Source organism: Serinus canaria, chromosome 9 (genome assembly GCF_022539315.1).
Source record: "Serinus canaria isolate serCan28SL12 chromosome 9, serCan2020, whole genome shotgun sequence".
In the NCBI taxonomy this organism is placed as follows: Eukaryota; Metazoa; Chordata; class Aves; order Passeriformes; family Fringillidae; genus Serinus; species Serinus canaria.
Window position 1 is genome coordinate 19,499,331 of NC_066323.1, and position 17,141 is coordinate 19,516,471.

At 52.0% G+C, this 17,141-nt stretch overlaps 1 protein-coding gene across 1 annotated transcript in view; it reads left to right on the forward strand.

The window, feature by feature from the left end:
- The first annotated feature begins 379 nt into the window (after nucleotides 1-379).
- EPHB1 (EPH receptor B1) overlaps nucleotides 380-17,141 on the forward strand; it is a 79,275-nt gene continuing 62,513 nt past the window's right edge. Inside the window, exon 1 of the mRNA XM_030227046.2 lies at nucleotides 380-514. Coding sequence (XP_030082906.2) covers nucleotides 457-514 — 58 coding nt within the window. The 5' untranslated portion in view covers nucleotides 380-456. The remainder of the gene's footprint in view (nucleotides 515-17,141) is intronic.

The following is a 17,141-nucleotide window of genomic DNA, read 5'->3' on the forward strand; positions in this document are numbered from 1 at the left end:
GCCGCGTCCCGGCTCTGCGGGGGTCGGGTCCGCCCCGTCGCGGGTCCCGCTGAGGGGAGACACGGCGTGAGGGGCGTCCTTTGGCCGCCAGGGGGAGCCGTCCCCCTTCGCACGGGCGCTGGCGGAGGGCGGGGGCGTGGCCGAGGCGGGGACCGGCGCGGGGATTGGCGGAGCTGAGGTAGGGGCGTGGCCGGGCGGGCGCGGGGATTGGCGGGGCGGCGGCGGGGGCGGGGCCGGGCGGCGGCGGGGGCCGGCGGCGGCGTGGCCGCGCGCGCCACTCGCGGCGGCGATGTGACCCGGGCGGGCGGGCAGCGGCACCGGCACTGCCACCGGCCCGTCCCGTCCGCGGCCCCGGCCCGCCCTGCCCCGGAGCCACCCGGCCCGCGGACGCACCCCCCATGCCCGCTCACGGCCGCCCGCCGGTAGCGGCTGACGCCTGCGGGGCTCGAGGAGGCGATGGCTGCGGATCTGGTGGTGCTGCTCTGCCTGGCCGCCGCCGTGGCCGCCGTGGAAGGTGAGCGGCGACCGGGACTGCCGGGAGCGGGTGGGATGCTGAGCCGAGGGTATTTGCGCCGCCCGCGGCGTCTGCGGCTGGGGAGCAGGCAGGGAGCTACTCCCCCGCCGTAGGGCACCGGCACCGCGCTAGATCCTGGTCCCGTGGCCCTGGCCTCTTGTGCCAGCCCGGGTTCCCCGGCCCGCGGGCGGTGCTGGCAGTCCGTGCTCTCGGGAGGGGGGCCGGGCATGGAGGAGAAGCCCGCCCGCATCCGCGTGGAGGGTGAGCCCCACGGCTCTCCTTCCCTGCGGAGCCCTGCCCGGCGCCGCGGTGGGGTCACCTCTGAGGTCCCTTCTGATCCCCGGGGACGCGGTGGGGCCGTCTCTGGAGTCCCGTCGGCGTCTCCTCTGGTCCCCGGGGCCGCGGCGGGGCCGCCTCGGGGGCCGTAGCGGTGCGCGGAGCCGCCTCTGCCAACGCTCCTCGTCGCAGCGGAGGATGGATGCGCCAGGAGCCGTGGGCAGGTGGTCTCCATTCTGGGGATAAACTGAGCCGGGGACTCTTTGCTCGGCCATGGAGCCACGGAGCAGGTGCGTGCTCGTGCTCTCGGCACGGTCCGTGCCAGTGGGCTGGGATCTTTTTCCCATCTGGGATTTGCTGGGCAGCAGGAAGGTGCCTGCGGCCAGGACCCAGGCTCCGGGCGGTTGGCCTGGTGGGACAGCCAGCCCGCCCCAGCCTTGGTGCTGTGTCGCTGCTCCTTGCCCGGCACGGCTCTTGAAGTATCGCTTCGATTATTTTTTCTCTTTATTTTGCCACTGCCACCTTTTTTGCTGGTACAGCAGCAGCTCGTGGCAGGGGCTGCCCAGCGCCGGAGCGGTGGCTGCGGGCAGGGACCGTGGTGCAGCCCCGGGGTTGTGAGCAGCGAGAGGCGGGGTGCGGGAGATGATGCTCGGGATCTCAAACCGATGCCGGCCGGCCGGCCTGGGGCTGGGCCCTCCTCGGGGGCTTTTAATAGGAGTATGGCTGTGGCTGAACTGGAAGCTGATGGCAGGAGACTCCGGCTCAGCTCCGGCAGCGAGGAGCTGGTTCGGGAGCTGGAATGCTGCTCCGCTGGGGCTTGGCCGCAGCTCCTCTCCGCTCGCAAGCACGGCTGCTGGATCGTTGCTGCTGGATCGCAGGCCCGCTCGATGCAGCATCCCCTTCCCGCTGGCTTTTGGCTGACACACGTGTTTGCCTTTCGTATTTCTTGGGCTGCCTCATGCCATCTCTGTAGGAATAGCTGGCGGTGGGAGTGCTGGTGCCATGCCGAAGCGTGATGCAACGAGCGCGGTTTGCTCGCCGCACGTGAAGAGGCAAGACCTGTTAGCAGCGCTTCGCTCGCAGCGTCAGCGGCTTGAGGCGCTGCTGGAATTGCGGCTGGAGGGGAGACTTCGGCTCCCTCCTGGTCCGAGGGCACTCCTGGGTGTCACCCGGGATGTTCCCCAGCTTGCCCGGGCTCTCCCTGGGAGCACTGGCAGAGTCAGTGTCCCTGCCCAGGACCGAACCTGTCGAGGAGGGGTGATATTTCTACTCTGCTCAGGAAATTGCTTGGATAGTAAAGTAGTATCCTAGGAGAGATCTCAGATATCAGGGAAAATTTTGCATGGGGAATTTCTGAGGTAGAGCAATCGAATCCGATTTGGAGTTAAGGCGAGAGTCTAATGATGTGGCCATATAAAGACAATGCCTTTTAATAGGGTTTATTTAAATCTTACTGGATCTCTTGATACAGAGGTTGAATTTGCCAGATTGTAACATGGTTTTCTCTAATGGATCTGGAGCATGTCCTAGGACCTGCCCTGCCCTGGCGTCTGGCTTTCCCCCTGGAGCATCGCGAGGCTGGATTAGCCAGCAGCTCTCTCTGACAGCACCGCCGTGGCTGGTGCCCTGCTCTGCCCTGGGCTGCAGAGGCAGCTGAGCCAGGCATGGCTCCCCGCGTCCCAAATCAGCCAACGAGACAAAAAGTCTTTTTCCTGTGATCGTGGGGGAGGCGTCTGGGGGTCTGGACCCGGCTGGAGGGGGAGGAGGATGCAGCTGGAGTCAGGGCACTAGCTGCCTCCAAACTACCCTCGTTATTCTCCATAAAACCTTGCTAACTCATTGCCTGTGGCATGCGAACCTGGATGTAATACAGTCACTTATCTGACTTTTTTTATAGTTCCTTGATTTTTTACTAAATCCTGTGGCTTAGCTGACCCTTTTCTGCTGGACCCCTGGATATTTTTAATAATTTATAATTTTTTTTTGTGGCTTGCAAAGAGGAAGAAGGATGTGAGAAGATGACAGCACCAAATACTCTGTCTCTCCCACACCCTGCAATCACTCAGGAGCCGCTCGCGTGCTCTCTCATGTTAGCTGAACCAAATATAATCCATTTAGCATATAGAGAGGGTGGTAATGGACTGACAGTACGTGTTTTAACTCGGCTTGGAGCTGTTGGTAGGTCAGATGGGGCCGGTGACCATTTCGGTGCAGCTCCTCCACCTACTCTGTTTTACCTGCCTGGCCTGCTCTCCTCTCCAGCATCTCCCTGCCTCGTGCCTGCTCTTTTAAACCCCAGGTTTTTCTCTCTGTGCTTGCAGTATGATGATAAGCAGAGCACAGGAGGGAGGTGGAAAGCTCTGCTTGGGGCTTGTGAATCTGGCTTAGCTTTCTTCCCCTGTTTACCCACCGGCTTCAGAGCTGCTGCCTGGGAAAGGAGCAGGGATGGGGTTTGACTGGAGAGGGACGTCCCTGGCCCGTGCTCCGTGCTCCATGCCTGCCCTGCTCTCCTCCCTGTTGGCTCAGGATGCACACATCTGTTGCAGGCATCCTTTGGGCTTCCTGTGCTTCTGGCAGGCGCCGGAGCGGAGCCTGTGCTGAGCAGGCTGGGAGCTTTCCCCGAGCACCAGCACCCCGTGGGCTCCCACCTCTGCCCAGCTGCTCCATCCCAAGCTGAGCCCTTCTCAAGGAGAAGCCAGAAATAAGTCTTCAGGAGGGAATTTGCAAATGCAAGTGATTACCTTCATGGGAATTTGAAAGTGCTACTATTCAGCTGTCCGTTTACTCTTGCTTTCTTTGCTCAAACTAACTGAGGGAAAAAAGAAAGCCCTAAGGGAAAAACCCTTATTCTTGGCATGAAGAGTGAGCCCAGATCTTGTCAGCCTGAAGGGAAGGTGTTTTGTCAAGTCATGGAAAAGGGGCTTGACACTGCAGGTGCTTATGTTGCTAATTTTTTTTTTTTTTGACTAATTCCTGTTATCTCTGCTCATGGAGAAGGTGGGGATTGTGTTTCCCTGTTCTTTTGGATATTGGAGTGCTGCATGTTCTCCCATGTGTTAAGCAGCCCTGACTGCTGTAGCATGAGCTGCCAGAGGGTTTGCTAGGTGTCCTCTCACCCATCTTGGGTGCAGCTCCTGACATAACAGGATGGACTAAAACCCTTCCATTTGCCTTAGAAATCAGAAGAAAATACGGATGTTGGATTATGAAAGAGGCCAAATATGTTGGTCTGGATCTGGATCCAGGCTACAGTGCTGAGTAATAGATGTTTCTAGCAGAGATGGGTTCTGTAAGCTAAAGAAATGCTCAGATTTGATGAAAAGGGGGAAGTGGTACCTTGGGCAGTGGGCAACTTGATGCCAATCAGGTCAGCAAATCTCGGAGAACCCGGTCCTGGTACAGTGGGAGTGCTGTGGGATGAGGCTGATGGAGGTGATGCCCAGAGCAAGGCTGTGGCTCTTGTGGTGTGTGTGCCCTGCACTGGCTCAGTCCAACCAGCTCCAGGGGCTTTTTTACCTCTCCCAGCTGGGAGTACCCCGAGCTCAGCACACATGGCAAGGGCTTGCTGCAGGAACCCCAAAACTGTGTGATGCTGCCCAAAGGGCACCGTGGTGCTTTGTTCCCTCTAAACAGGCAGTGTTGGTGTGAGGAGCCATTTAACAGCACAGTGAGGTTGGGTAAATACTTGGGGTTGTGGGATGGAATGCTTTCCCCAAGTATTCCTTAAGATTTGAAAGCACATTTCAATTTGACCTTGTTCTGCTGCAAACAGAGCTCCCAAGGGTTGATGCATGCATCAATACCTGGGCAAGGTAAATGTTAAGGTTGGATGTTGGCTGGGTGGCAGTTTGGGAAGGAATCTCCTGGAATGGTAGAAGGTTGGAGTGACTGTTGCTTACAGAGGTCCCAGGTTGGTGTGAGAGCAGAAGGCTGTGGGAAAGGATGGAGTGATGGCAGAGTAGTGTCGGGAAAGAGCTGGGACCTTGGGTGGCCCCTGGACCCTGAGCTGGTTATTGCATTGTTCAACTTTCAGGGGTAAGCCCGCAGATATTCCAAAAATGAGCAGCTTGAGAGGCTGCCTGGGAGTGTGCAGGGAAGGGAACGGACACACGGCAGATGCAGGCAGCAGGTAGAGGCAGCACAGCCTTTTCCTTAGGGGCAGTGGGAGAAAACTCTTGCCCAAATCAGCTCCATAGCTTTCCAGATAAGTGGCAAGCATGGATGGGCTCCCTCCTTCTCTGTAAATGTTGCTCACAGCCGCAGCTGAGTTTTTGGAGCTCTTTTATTTTGGTCACCATCCATTTTCCCACCAAGTCACATCATGAGAAATAGTGAGAAAAACAGGACACGTGTTTTGTAGGCACAAAAGGATCTGTGCTCAATTTATTTATTTCTCACAACTTTTGAATTATTGAAGTGCGTTCAGGGGAGATTAACTTTCCCTGCTCAATATTTATTATTGTTTCATTTCCCTGAAAGTTGGAGCTACAAGAGCTTTGATGAATGGGCTGGAAGGTTCTGTAGTTTCTCTATGGCTAATCTAAATACGTCCGTATCCTTTGCTGAAAAGCTAATTTGTAATTTCCTATGGTAATGCTGCTTAGTGAATTATAATGATACACCAGGGCCTGCTTTTCATCCCAGCCCTCTGTCAGGGGAATAACGCTACCACTGGAAAACGGTGTGAAACCTGGAAGCTGGCCATTAGTCCCCTAAATTTCTGCTCTAATAACAGGAATCCAGAAAGCCTGTGCACCATCTGGTCTGTTTGCTCACATCGGGGCTGCAGAGCATCCGTCTGCCCCCAGGTTGGTTCCAGGCACGGGAGGGAGGGGTGCCCTGTGCTGATGCCACGAGCCGTGGGTTTGCGTCAGCGGCCGGAGCTGGGTGGTGCACGCAATCCCTGCTTCTGGAAACCTCTCCCACCACCCCAATTATAACCAAGTGTTATCAGTCTTTTGAATAATTGAAGAGGCTTTCTGTTGAATATTTAATTACAATAATATTTGGTTAGCAGGGGTTGTTGGGCTCAGTTTGTGCAATTGAGAATTGCTGCAAGAAAGGCTGTTAAAGGAAAATGTTGTTGTCTATGATCATTGATTTATCTTTTTTTTCTCTTTAAGCTAATCAGTTACTTAGTTGAAATTGGTTAATTAGCTCAGCTCCATTAAGATTCTTTGGCATTTAAACTTGATGTTTCTAAATAATTATAGTTTTGCCTGCTAAGCCCACAACCCAGGGTGACCTAATTACTATTAAAGCAAGACGTGCTTTGGTCTGGCTTTAATAAGTTCCTGCTGGGAGCCCCGCAGTGAAAAATCACAGAGGCAACAGTTCAAAGGGGAAGGGGCTTGTGCTGAGCCCTGGACAAGGAAGATGAGTGTCCTTCAGCCTCACTTCTTCCAACTTAAACCAGGGATGCTCTTGGTTTGGGAGGAAGGGAGTCCCAGAGCATCCCATGGTTGGCATCTCCATATTGTGCACGGATGTCACAATGGATGGTTCTGGCAAGCAGTTGTTTGGAGGAGGTGAGGGTTAAAATTAGTTATAGTTAATTGATGAGTGTTAATTTGCTTTTTTCTCTTCTCAGTCGTTCCCCTTATTAAGCAGGATGAGTCCTTTCAAGGCCTTTGTGGATGGGGGGAGAAAAAATAATGGTATTAAGTTAATCTTGGTGATTTTTAACAGTATTGAGGTTATTTAGGCTATTACTAAAATCTAGTGGAAGTTGTCACTGCCCATAGCAAGGGGTTGGAATAAGATGATCTTTAAGGCCTCTCCCAATATAAACCATTCTGGAATTCTAGGACTTTATTTATTTATTTATTTAAAATTTTGAAATATCCAGGCCAAGTAATTAGGCATTAGTAGAGTCTCAGGTATGTGCTCATTAATTAGTGAAGGAAATGTTTATTGTCTGGGGAGGCATCCAGTCAGGGTTACTGGTGGTTGGAGCTGATGAAGCTTTAATTTCTTTTGCAGTGAGTGAAAGTAGAGGGTGGGAATAGGTAAGGGGCTGTGGAAATCCTCACTTCCAGCTGTTTCCTGCCATCCTTGATGGGGGTTTCATGACAACTTCAAAGGATTGTTTTATGATAGTCTCTCCTCAAAAGCCCTTCTCTCATCCCACCTGCCTCTCTAATGCGCTGGTACTCAATGTGCCACATCCCAACAGCAACTGGGAACCAAACTTTGGATTATTCAAACACAACCAGCATTTTCCTTGGATTGCTCCAAGCACAGATGGGTTTTGGTGTCTTTGCCTGACTATATATTATTTTTATGAGAGGATGGGCAGCTTAGCCCACTGGATGCTCCCTGCTCCTGGGTCTGCTGTCCCCCAGAAAGCCTCTGAACTCCTGCAAAGCCCAAGACCTATTGCACATCCACATCTTTCCCTCCCCTTCTCTATTTTCTTCCTGTTTGCAAGGCAGAGCAGTATTGTATTTACAATAGGGTGACCCCAATGTCTGGGAAGAATGATGTGCAGAACTCCATGATATCAGAAGGCTAATTAATTACTTTATTATACCATATTATACTATAGCTATTTTCCACTGTATTACACTAACAAGAGTTATACTAAACTGAAGAAACTCGTGGCTGTCTGCTGACCGGACAGTCAACACAGCTTGGACCTGATGGGCTAATTAACATAAACAATGTCCACCAGAATCCAATCAAGCAATCCCTTCAGGTAAATAATCTTCCAATACATTCCACATGTTCAAAAAACACAGGAGCAGCAAATGAGATAAGAATTGTTTTGATCGTTCTTTTCTCTGCTTCTCTGCGTTCAGAGGGTGTGTGAGTACCACAGAGCAGGGGGTGTGTGTCCTGGGCAGGTCACCTTCAGCTCAGGGTGGGGGCTGCTTCTCCTTGAGCCCCAAAACTTGGGCAAGCAGGGCTGCTGTGTCTGCTTTGAGCAGCAGGTCGATGCCCCCCTGCTCTCCCTCTGCTGGAGGTGACCTGGCAGGTGACACCCAAGGTCAGCTGGCTGTGATGAACCTGGGGGTACCCGGAGCTGCTGTTGGTCACTTGTCCCCTGCTGCTGAAACCACACCACAGGTGGAGGCATGGAGCAGGGAAGGGCCGTGTTTGAAGTTTTATGGAGGTTTTTCATTTTTCTTTCAGCAATCAGAGGCCAGGGATGGGCCTTTGATTACTCGAGGGCTCCGCTGGCTTCAGCCACTTCCGTAGCTGCGGGGCTGGAGCCGCCTCATTATCATCCTCACTAGGGCCCTGTTGATATGGGGATAATTGCATTTTGCTCAAAAGACATTAAATCACTGTGGAACAGGCAGAGGGATGTGAATTACATCTTCCCCAGGAAAACTGGGAACTCAGCAGAAGAGTTAAAAGGGAAACACTGTCCTTGGGGGGCAGGAGGAGAATGGGGCTAGCTGTGGGGGTCTGCTCTGGGCATTCCCTGCCCTCTGAATGGGGGAAACTGAGAGGGAGACAGCCTGATGTGTTGGAGGCAGTCTGGGGCTGACCTTGGTGTTTTCACCAAAAATCTGCAGCTTCTTATTTCCAAATGCCCAAGGAAGAGGATGGGCCTGTAGGGAGAGAGCACGAGTGGGATGCTCTTGCAGTGCTCCATTTGATACTGGCTTTGCTTTTCATTTGAAACAAATGTGTTAGGAAGTAACAAAATTGTCACAATTGTACTGTCGGAAGTGCTTCTTGTAATGCTTTTGACTAGTCCAGGACCTTTCCTCCCATGATGTACCCATGGAGCTGGAGAGGCTGCTCCAAAGGTGTGTTTGCCCTCACCTCGTGGCCACTCCATCCCTGCTCTTCTGCTGTGATTATTTTTAAAGCAGTTTTTATTTAGTCCTGGAAATTATGGGCATGACCTGGCTGCAAGTGAGCCTGGAGCACAGAGCTCTCCCCCAGCCTGTGGAGTTTGGCTGAAGCTCTCCAGAAGCTCCACACAAGTGGGTGAATTTCCTGGCCTTTGCTGTCTGTGCTTTGCTTCTTGGGCTGAAATTGCTGGTGGGGGTCTAAGATGTTTGAGACCATCAGGCTCTCAACAGAGGCACTGGGAAGTCACATACAATGAGGTTATTGTGACCAGAGATGGACTGTAAAGTGGTAATTTCTGGTGTAATGAAATAAAGGAGGATCAGTTCTGTACTGTGTTTCCTGGGGAGGGGTGTGTGGCTCCTTGAGCTGTGTGCATTGTGCCAGGTAACCTCCCTCTTGCTCAGTCAAGCAGAGAAAAGCAGCAGCTGTGCAGGAATTAAAGGCATCAGTGCCTTTTTCTTTGGACCCAGCTCAGGCCGAGCCCTCCCGTGCTCTGTCCATGGGCTGGCAGTGCCCCCTGACCCCTGGATGCTGCAGCCAGCTCGGTGGAGGAGAGGAGGTGGCTGCTGGCTGATGGGAGCTGCGAGGGCACGAGCTCATTGTGTTCAGTATCCCTGTAAAATTCAGCTTTTATTCTCGGGTGCGTGGGTTATTGGCGCGCTGGCGGCACTGCTGCGTGCCCACGGGAGGGAGGCTGCTCAGAGCCTGCCTCCAGAGCTTGCTCCAAGCCATGGAAAGCTGCTCCTGAACTTCAGGAGCTGTGGCTGAGGCAGGAGAAAAGGGGCTGCTTTGAGAAGGACACTCCCTCCAGCCCTGCTTTGTGTTCCAGTGCTGGGCTCTGCTTGCCAGGGTTATTCAGGGCTGGGGAAATTCCTGCTTTTGCATGGCTGGCTCCTTAACTTGTGGGAAGTTGGTCTGGCTACCTCCCACCGGTGGGAACCACTTGGCAGCATCCCTGAAAACAGTCCAGCTGCCTCCCACCAGTGGGAACCACTCAGCAGCATCCCCAAAAGTGGTCTGCCAGCCTCCTACCAGTGGGATGCACTCACATCATCCCCAGGAGAATCTTTTGTTAATAAGTCCCTCCACCTCCCTGCTGAGGGGGCTTGGGGCATGATGGGTGGGTGCCCACCTTAGCCTGTGCCCCAATAACTTGTGTGTTTTCCCACTCTGGACCCCTCCTGGCTGGCCTGTGTGGTCACTCCCATATCCTGAGTCACCAGCCCAGTAGATTTTTGGAGGTGGGTTGCAGCAAGGCACGTTTTTATTTTGTTCTTTAAAGCTTTGCAGCATTTGGGGGAAACTGGGATGTCTTTGAACCATTTAGAGTATTCCTAATAGGTTACCTTGAAAGCTTTCTGCAGTCTTGAATGAATCAAAGTGCAAATGTTTATAATGCAACACCCACACAAGGCTGGGAGAGGAATTTTATTAAGGCAGGAGAGTCAGAAAACAATAATAATAAAACATGTTTTATGAAGTTGGTGAGAAACTTATAAACTAGGTGGAGTTTTACAGCAGATGAATTTGATACAAGTTGTAAATTTGAATTCCCAGGCTGGTCCTCAGGTCCTGCTCTTTATTACCTGAAATAACATTCTCCACTTTTAATAGCTGGCTGCGGCAGAGCGAGCGCGGTTTTATCTTTCTAAATGATCCGCCGTGCGTGTCTTATAATCCAACTTCTGCCCATCCTCAGGGTTCCAGCCCTTTCCTCGAGCAGCCAATTAGCAAATTGCTGCTCTTTGCTTTGCTGTTACTTTAGGAATCCTTCAGTACATCCCTATGTCTGGATTACTGACTTTTTTTTCCAGCAGAAGCCACTTTCTGATAAGAGAATGTTTTGTTAATACAAGAGCAAAAAGGGACTGAAAGATGCTCTTGATAAATCAGGGTTTTGCAGTATCAACCTGCTGTGTTTCCCTGCTCCTGGCACTGCTGGGAGGGATGGGGGCATTTGCCAGAGCATCATTGTGAAGGGACTGATGGCCTTTTGAGGTGTTTGGTGTCTGTTCCCATTTTTCTTTCCCATGTTGCCCTGAGAATCCCCCCTTTTCCCAACAGTTTCCTTGAGGTGCAATGCAGGGACTGGCACGGTGTCAGGGCATGAGGTGGCTCTGTCCATGTTCCAGGGGTGGCCTCCCAAGGGTGGCTTGTGTTGAGTTCCTGACTCCCCTTGGTTCCATCAGCCCCTCCGTGCCACTTGGCTGTTAGCAGCTGTACTTGAGGAAACAACATAAAAATGGTTTCCCAGTCCCCTGTCCTGTCTGTGCACACACCAGCAGATTATTCCTCTTGAAAAATAAGTGATTACCTAAGTAAAGCATTCGAGCTAATGGCCAGATTATTCCCTTTAAAATGGGAAAGTAATTAGGGATGTTTTTTAAATAGGCTTCCCACCCTTGGATCTGCTGGGATTAGCTTATGTGGGTGTGTAAATATTTAGTTTCCAAGGACTGTGTTTTTTTTTTTTCCCTTTCTTTTTTTCTCCTCCTCCCCTTCCTTGAAGTAGCAGTGACGATAAGCAACAGAAATGAGGCAGCAACTGTTCTTGGATGCTTTCCCCAGCATCCAAAATATAATTGGAATTAAAGATGACCCTAAAAGGAAAACAAAATTGAGGTTCTGCTGGTGTGATGCACCAGAGGTTTCCTCTCTGTGTGTGTGGAATTGAAGAGAAGTAATTGGGTGCTGGGATGTTTGGGATGATGGAGAATAAGTCCAGCCCCAAGTAAGAGCTGTATGTGACCATGGTGGACTTGATTGGATCTTCTTCCCATGGCTGCCTGCTAGCTAGAGGGAATTTTCGAGCTTGTTTCCCTGTGTGGAGGTCTCTCTTTAACATCCAAACAATATAGACTTTGCACACCAAGACGCTTTGATGTTTGGCTTCAAAACCACTTCTTGTTTTGAAACTTGTTGCAGTGCTTGCAATGTGTTGGTGAAGCTGGGAAGGCGAGCAAAAAGAAGCTGAAAGCAGAAGCAAAATATGCAATTAGATGCAAACGTGGTTTTAAGTGAGTGATGTGATGGAGTTGCAGATTAAAGGAACGGTTGGAACCGGTCATTCACACAGCTCTCTTCAAGGTCTGCATCCCTGGAGACTCCTGCAGCTGAGGAGCGCCTTGCCAAGCCAGAGGAGGCCAGATCTTGCATTCCCCCCATCCATGCAATGGATAAATCCCAAGCCCTAGTGAGCCACCAGAAGAAAACCTGGCTCAGAAGAAAAGCTGCACAGTCCCAAAGTTGGAGCTGTCATTGATATGCCTTGTGGCTTTGGTCCCATCCTGCTGCTGGGAGGTGCTTAGGAGATACTTCTGGGCCATTGTGCTTCAAATCTTCATGCACCCGTCATTTTTCTTTCTGGCAGGGATTATTTATTGCAAGCATTAACCTGGAGCTGCTTTCAGGTGCCTCAGTCATTTTTTAAAGGCTGCATTTGTACTGTTCAGCTTTTTTTGGCAATTTGGGACTTTTTGTTTGCTTGCCTGCCTGCTGGAAAGTCTTCAGAGGTTGTTTAGGAGGCGAGGGGAGCCTGTAGATCCAGATTTTTTGTTGTTGTTGTTATTATTATTATTATTATATATTATTATAATTAAAACATATTTTTAGCAGCTGAAATTCAAACCCGTCTGGGTATTTATACAGCAAGATGTTTTGGATGAGGAATAGGCCAAGAGAGTCACGTGGCTGGGGCCAATGTGAAACAAAAGAATCCATTTATTATCCAGGCAGGAAATTTGTTCCTCGGGATGTTGTAGCTGCAGACATAATGATTTCATTTCCTCTGGTTCACCCAGATTAATGGCTTGTGCTCTTTTGTTTGTGTGCCTGTGTTATTCCTGCAGCCTGGCTTCCCCTCCCGCTCCGTGCCGGCGTGTGCGAACATGTGTGTGAGTGCCCTGGCCGAGGAGGGGGCACGGGGGTCTCCAGCCTGCAGCAGGATGCCTGGGATGCTGGGGTGGGATGCTGGGAGAGCTGAGCAGAGCCCCAGGGACCACCTGGGGAATCCTTCCTGGCAGTGATGGATGACGTGTCTGGGGGTCTTCTCCTGCTGCATCTGCGGGGTTTTTCTCCTACTTACATTTCTGGGGATCTTCTCCTGCCCTGGTCACCAGAGCAGTGAGAGGTGTTTTCCTGTGATGGGATGAGTGAGATGAAGAGTTTAGACAAGTACAAATGTTGAACTTGAGGAAGGTGTGAGAGCAGCGTGTCGTCTCCACAGCCGCGCTCCAGGATTTTTGTAGGTGTTGAGTACTTGGTAGGAAATCCAAAGCTTTGCAGCCTCCCAAACATCAGGCTGGGAAACAGCCTCTTCCCCAGGGAGCTGTGCTGATGCACAGGGATGCAGGAGTTGGCCACATGGCTATGGGTGAGCAGCTCCTTCCTGGTTGTGTGAGATGGCCTTCCCTGCCCTCCCAGGACCACTGGCCATCAGAGTCTGGAGGAACTTACACTCTGTCCTTGATAAAAACCCAGCAGCAGCAGCCTTAATCACTCCCTTTCTCTCCTTCTGAGTGTTTGCCTTTCAAAAGTGATGTGACAGGCAAACGGTGCCTTTGTGTTGCTGTTGCCCGGTGGGTTCTTGTAGGATTTTGGCAAAGAACTTTTAATTTACTGTGTGCAGCATGACCCAGTCTTCTGTTCTGGATTGATCTGGAGCAACCTGGTGGAGTTGGAAGCACCCATTTGTGATGAGGCAGCTTATCACAGATGAGTGGGTGCTGCCTAGAATCCACCTGGAGAATGATTTGTGATCATCTTGCTGCCCCCGTGCCTGGCTCTTCCTTCTTCCGTTCTTTAGATGTTTCCCCTCCAAACTGGGGGAGGAGAATTTCTTCCACTTCTTTTGGAGGAGATTTTCTAGCAGGGACATAACTCCCTGAAGGAAGGCCCTCTTAGCCATCAAGGTGTGTGTGCCACTCCTGCTACCATCCATCTGGGGCCTTGGTGCACTGATCCCATCTTGGACACGTGTTGCTCCTTCTTGCTTTTGTGCCATGAGGGGTGCAAGCCCACTATTCAAACACTGCAGATGAGGGGAATGGGAAGATGGTACCCTGTCAAGCCCTGGGTACTCTTTTCCCACCTGCCTGCCCTCCCAAATGGCTCCTGTGTCGCCCAGGTGACAGAGTTTGCGAGGATGTGACAGCTCTGTTGCGCAGAAGATGATGAACAGTAATGAGACCCTGAGCACAATGTGCACTTAAAGTGATTTATTTCAGCAAGGAAACCACAATCAGGGAGGATGGGTCACCGTCATCAGGAGAAGAGGTGGGTATGGAGATGAGCTTCAGGGGAGCTTTATCATCAACCAGCAATGCTTTAAAAATGAGCAGAGCTGGTGTTGCATGAAATGGAGCTGTTCTGGTTGTGCCGGGACCATCCCTCACCTGCAGCAGGCTGCAGGCACTTCCTGGGCTTTGGTCAGTGACTGGGCTGGCTGACTGGGGGACTTCTCCTTGGTTACCTCCTGCAATTGTGCTGAAGTTTTTTGGTGAGGTGTCACCCGTGTGTAAAGTCAGCATTTGGGAAGGAGACTGTCCTGAGGAGGAGGGGCAGAAATAATCCCTGAACCCGCTTTGGCGCGGCTCCCGGCACGCAGATGGCCGTCCTCATGCTGGAGCCTTTTCCCAGCTTGCGCAGGCGCTGGGGCTGGAGGCAGGGGTGTGCCAGGCAGGCTGCCTGCCAAGTGGCACCTCCTGCCAGCATCCTCCTCTTCCTCCTCCCCTTTCTCACCCCCAGGGCCTGTGGGAGCTGTGGCTGTGCAGCGTCTCGGCCGGGCACTGCAGCTTGCAGGATAAGCTCGGCCTAAGAATGGCGCTGAGCAAAATCTTGTGATTTAAGCTTGACTTAGAGTAGTGCTTGTGTTTCTTCCCTTCTCACAGAAGAGGCTCCTGGCATGGGGGGATCCCTGGTGCTGTCTCTGTGCTGGCATGAGCTGAGGGGCAAGCAGTTTTTTGCCTGCTGCTTCTGGCACTATTTGGATGATGCACCATGAGCTTAAAGCAAAGGGTCCTGAACCCCTGTGGATGAAGAACATCTTGCAAGGTGATTACAGTAGCTCATCATTGTTGGTGAATTTGGGCAAGGATTTAACCCAGCCCCACTGGCCTGCTGGAGCTGTGAATGGGTGTTTGGAGATCTCGGCAAACACTCACCAGACCAGCTGTGTGTGTACATACCTAAAGGCGGCTCAGACTGATAGGGAAGCTTTTTGGATAGGTTGCAGGATGGTTACAGATCCTGGCTGCTGCTTGTTTTGTCTAAAACTAAAAGTGGAGAAGAAGGAAAAAAAAAAAAAAAAGGCAAAGCTGGGAGAGCCCAGGACGAGTTTCCAGCGCATTTTGAGAGTTCCAGAGCATTTGCATGTGGAGCCAGAGCAAAGAACCCAGCAGGGTCTGCTGATGGGGTGCTCTGCCCTTTCCAATGGACCGGTTGGCTTTGCCACGTCCTTTTCTGATGGTGGGGGGGATTCAGTGGGTGATGGGCTTCTCCACCAAGACATTCTCAGGGATGCAGGCAGAGCCTTTCCCCATCCCATCCGTGCCCTGACGGAGGCTTCCCTGCGCTGCCGGCAGCCGTGTGCTGCTGTGGCGGCACAGATTTATTGCTCTTTGCCTCGTTTGCACTCGGAGCTGACTCCATATGGTGCAGAAGCCGGAGAGACGATGCTCGGCACGGCCGGCGCCGGGCTGGGGGGCGGCGCGGGCGCCGGCACTTTTGCAGCTTGCTCCGTTTGAGGTTCAATATTTGCACCTCCTCCCCTTGACGGCTCTGCTCCCGCAGCTGCGGATCGCTCGTCATCCCCAGTGCAGCCGGAGCATCCCAGTGCGATTCCACTCTCGCCCTTCTGCTTTCCCTCTTCTCCCCCTGAGATCCCCTGTGCGTGGGTGGACCAGAAATTCTGTTTTTTAGTTCTTACTTACTGGTGAAATTTTTGGCTGGCCCCCCAGAAGGCTTTAGTAGGTGTTAGAAGCTGCATTAAAAAAAAGAGGATCAATGCCGCTGCATCTGGGCTGTGCTGGGGTGAAAAGTGTTGGTGACTGGGGGAGCACCAAGCCCTTGGCTGCGCTGGGAACAGTTGTGCCCGGGCTAAGCTTGAGTCCCCTGGCAGTGCTTGCTCTGAGCAGTCTGTCATGTTTGTGGCTCACGCAGAATCCCTGTGACATTTTCAAATAAGATCTAGTAAATAGGAGCTGGACGGTGCCAGGTGCAGCTCTGGGTGCGAGGGTTCTCTGACAGCAGGGCTGGCATTTCAGATTTAGGGCTCCGTGAGACGCCTGGTTTTGTAGCGAACGTGAAGCTTTTCTGGAGAACATGGTCCAAGACAGTGACTCATCCTGAATCTCTAAAGATGTGATAAAGGCGTGTAGGGAAACGCAGGATAAATGTTTTGATTCTTAGAGTTTTCCTCACAGGCGGTGCTACCCTGGAGTAAGGCAAAATAAATCCAGCGGGGAAGGAGAGCTGTGGGGAAAGGCGGGGACAGGTCTGGCACATGAATTCACCAAAGCTCAGTGCACCCACTGTACTCCAGCATTGGAACTTGGCTTTGGAGTCAAGCACGTGCCCCTGTAAGACACATGTGAGCCCGCTGCTTGGGAGATCCCCTGCAATCCCATGGGTGCCGTGGATCCAGGCATGAAGACTGTGTATCCTTGTAATTCATCCTAGCACGTGTAATTGCAGATGCTATTGATGTTTATGGCAGTTCTGTCTTCTCAGATGACTAATTCTGTATTTAGAGGCTCTAATTTCCAAGGGAATCCCAGCTGATAAGGAGCCCACTTCCACAGAACTCATTAGGCTTCAAATGGCCCTTGTCTGCAAAATCTCACATGCTGCTTGTATTTATTATTTTTTATCTCTTTTTGGAGTTCCTTGCTTTCTGATAGGGTGATGAAGCTCCCTTTTCCCAAGAGGGGAGCTCCTGGCAGAATGTTCTTAAGGGTGACCTCACTTGCTTCCTTTGAACCTGGCTGGAGCACACCACATGCAGCCCATGTGGGTGTTTGGATGTTGACCAAGATGTGAGCTATGGAAAAATAGTGGAAAACAGGAAGTTGTTGGTATTATTACCCAACAATGTTTGGATTATTCTCAAGACTCGGCGCTACCCCAGGATATATGATGGGTTGGGGTTTGGGATCCTCCTTGTCCTCTCAGCTAGTGAAATGGGTGTCCAAGCCAGCTGGTATACACCCAGAGAGTCCAGTGAGGTGAGGCCGCTGTGCTGGAACCACCTGACTACATGGACAAGGGACAGAGTGTCCTCAGGCACCTGACCTTCAGCCTTCATCTGCTTTGCCCTGTGCTCCTGAGGGCTGACCTGATGGATACTGAAGAGCAGATGAGTGCTCTGCCCAACCTAAGTGATCTTTTCTTCAAACCAGACCTCCATCACTTAGCTGGACCTTTTCTGAGGTAGCCTCACAAAGATTTTTGGAGGTTAAGGTTTCTGGGAGAGTCTCTGCCCATCCCTGGTTGGCTGAGTTCCTCTTCCACATCTTGTGGAGGATGAAGTGAGTTACATGCCAAG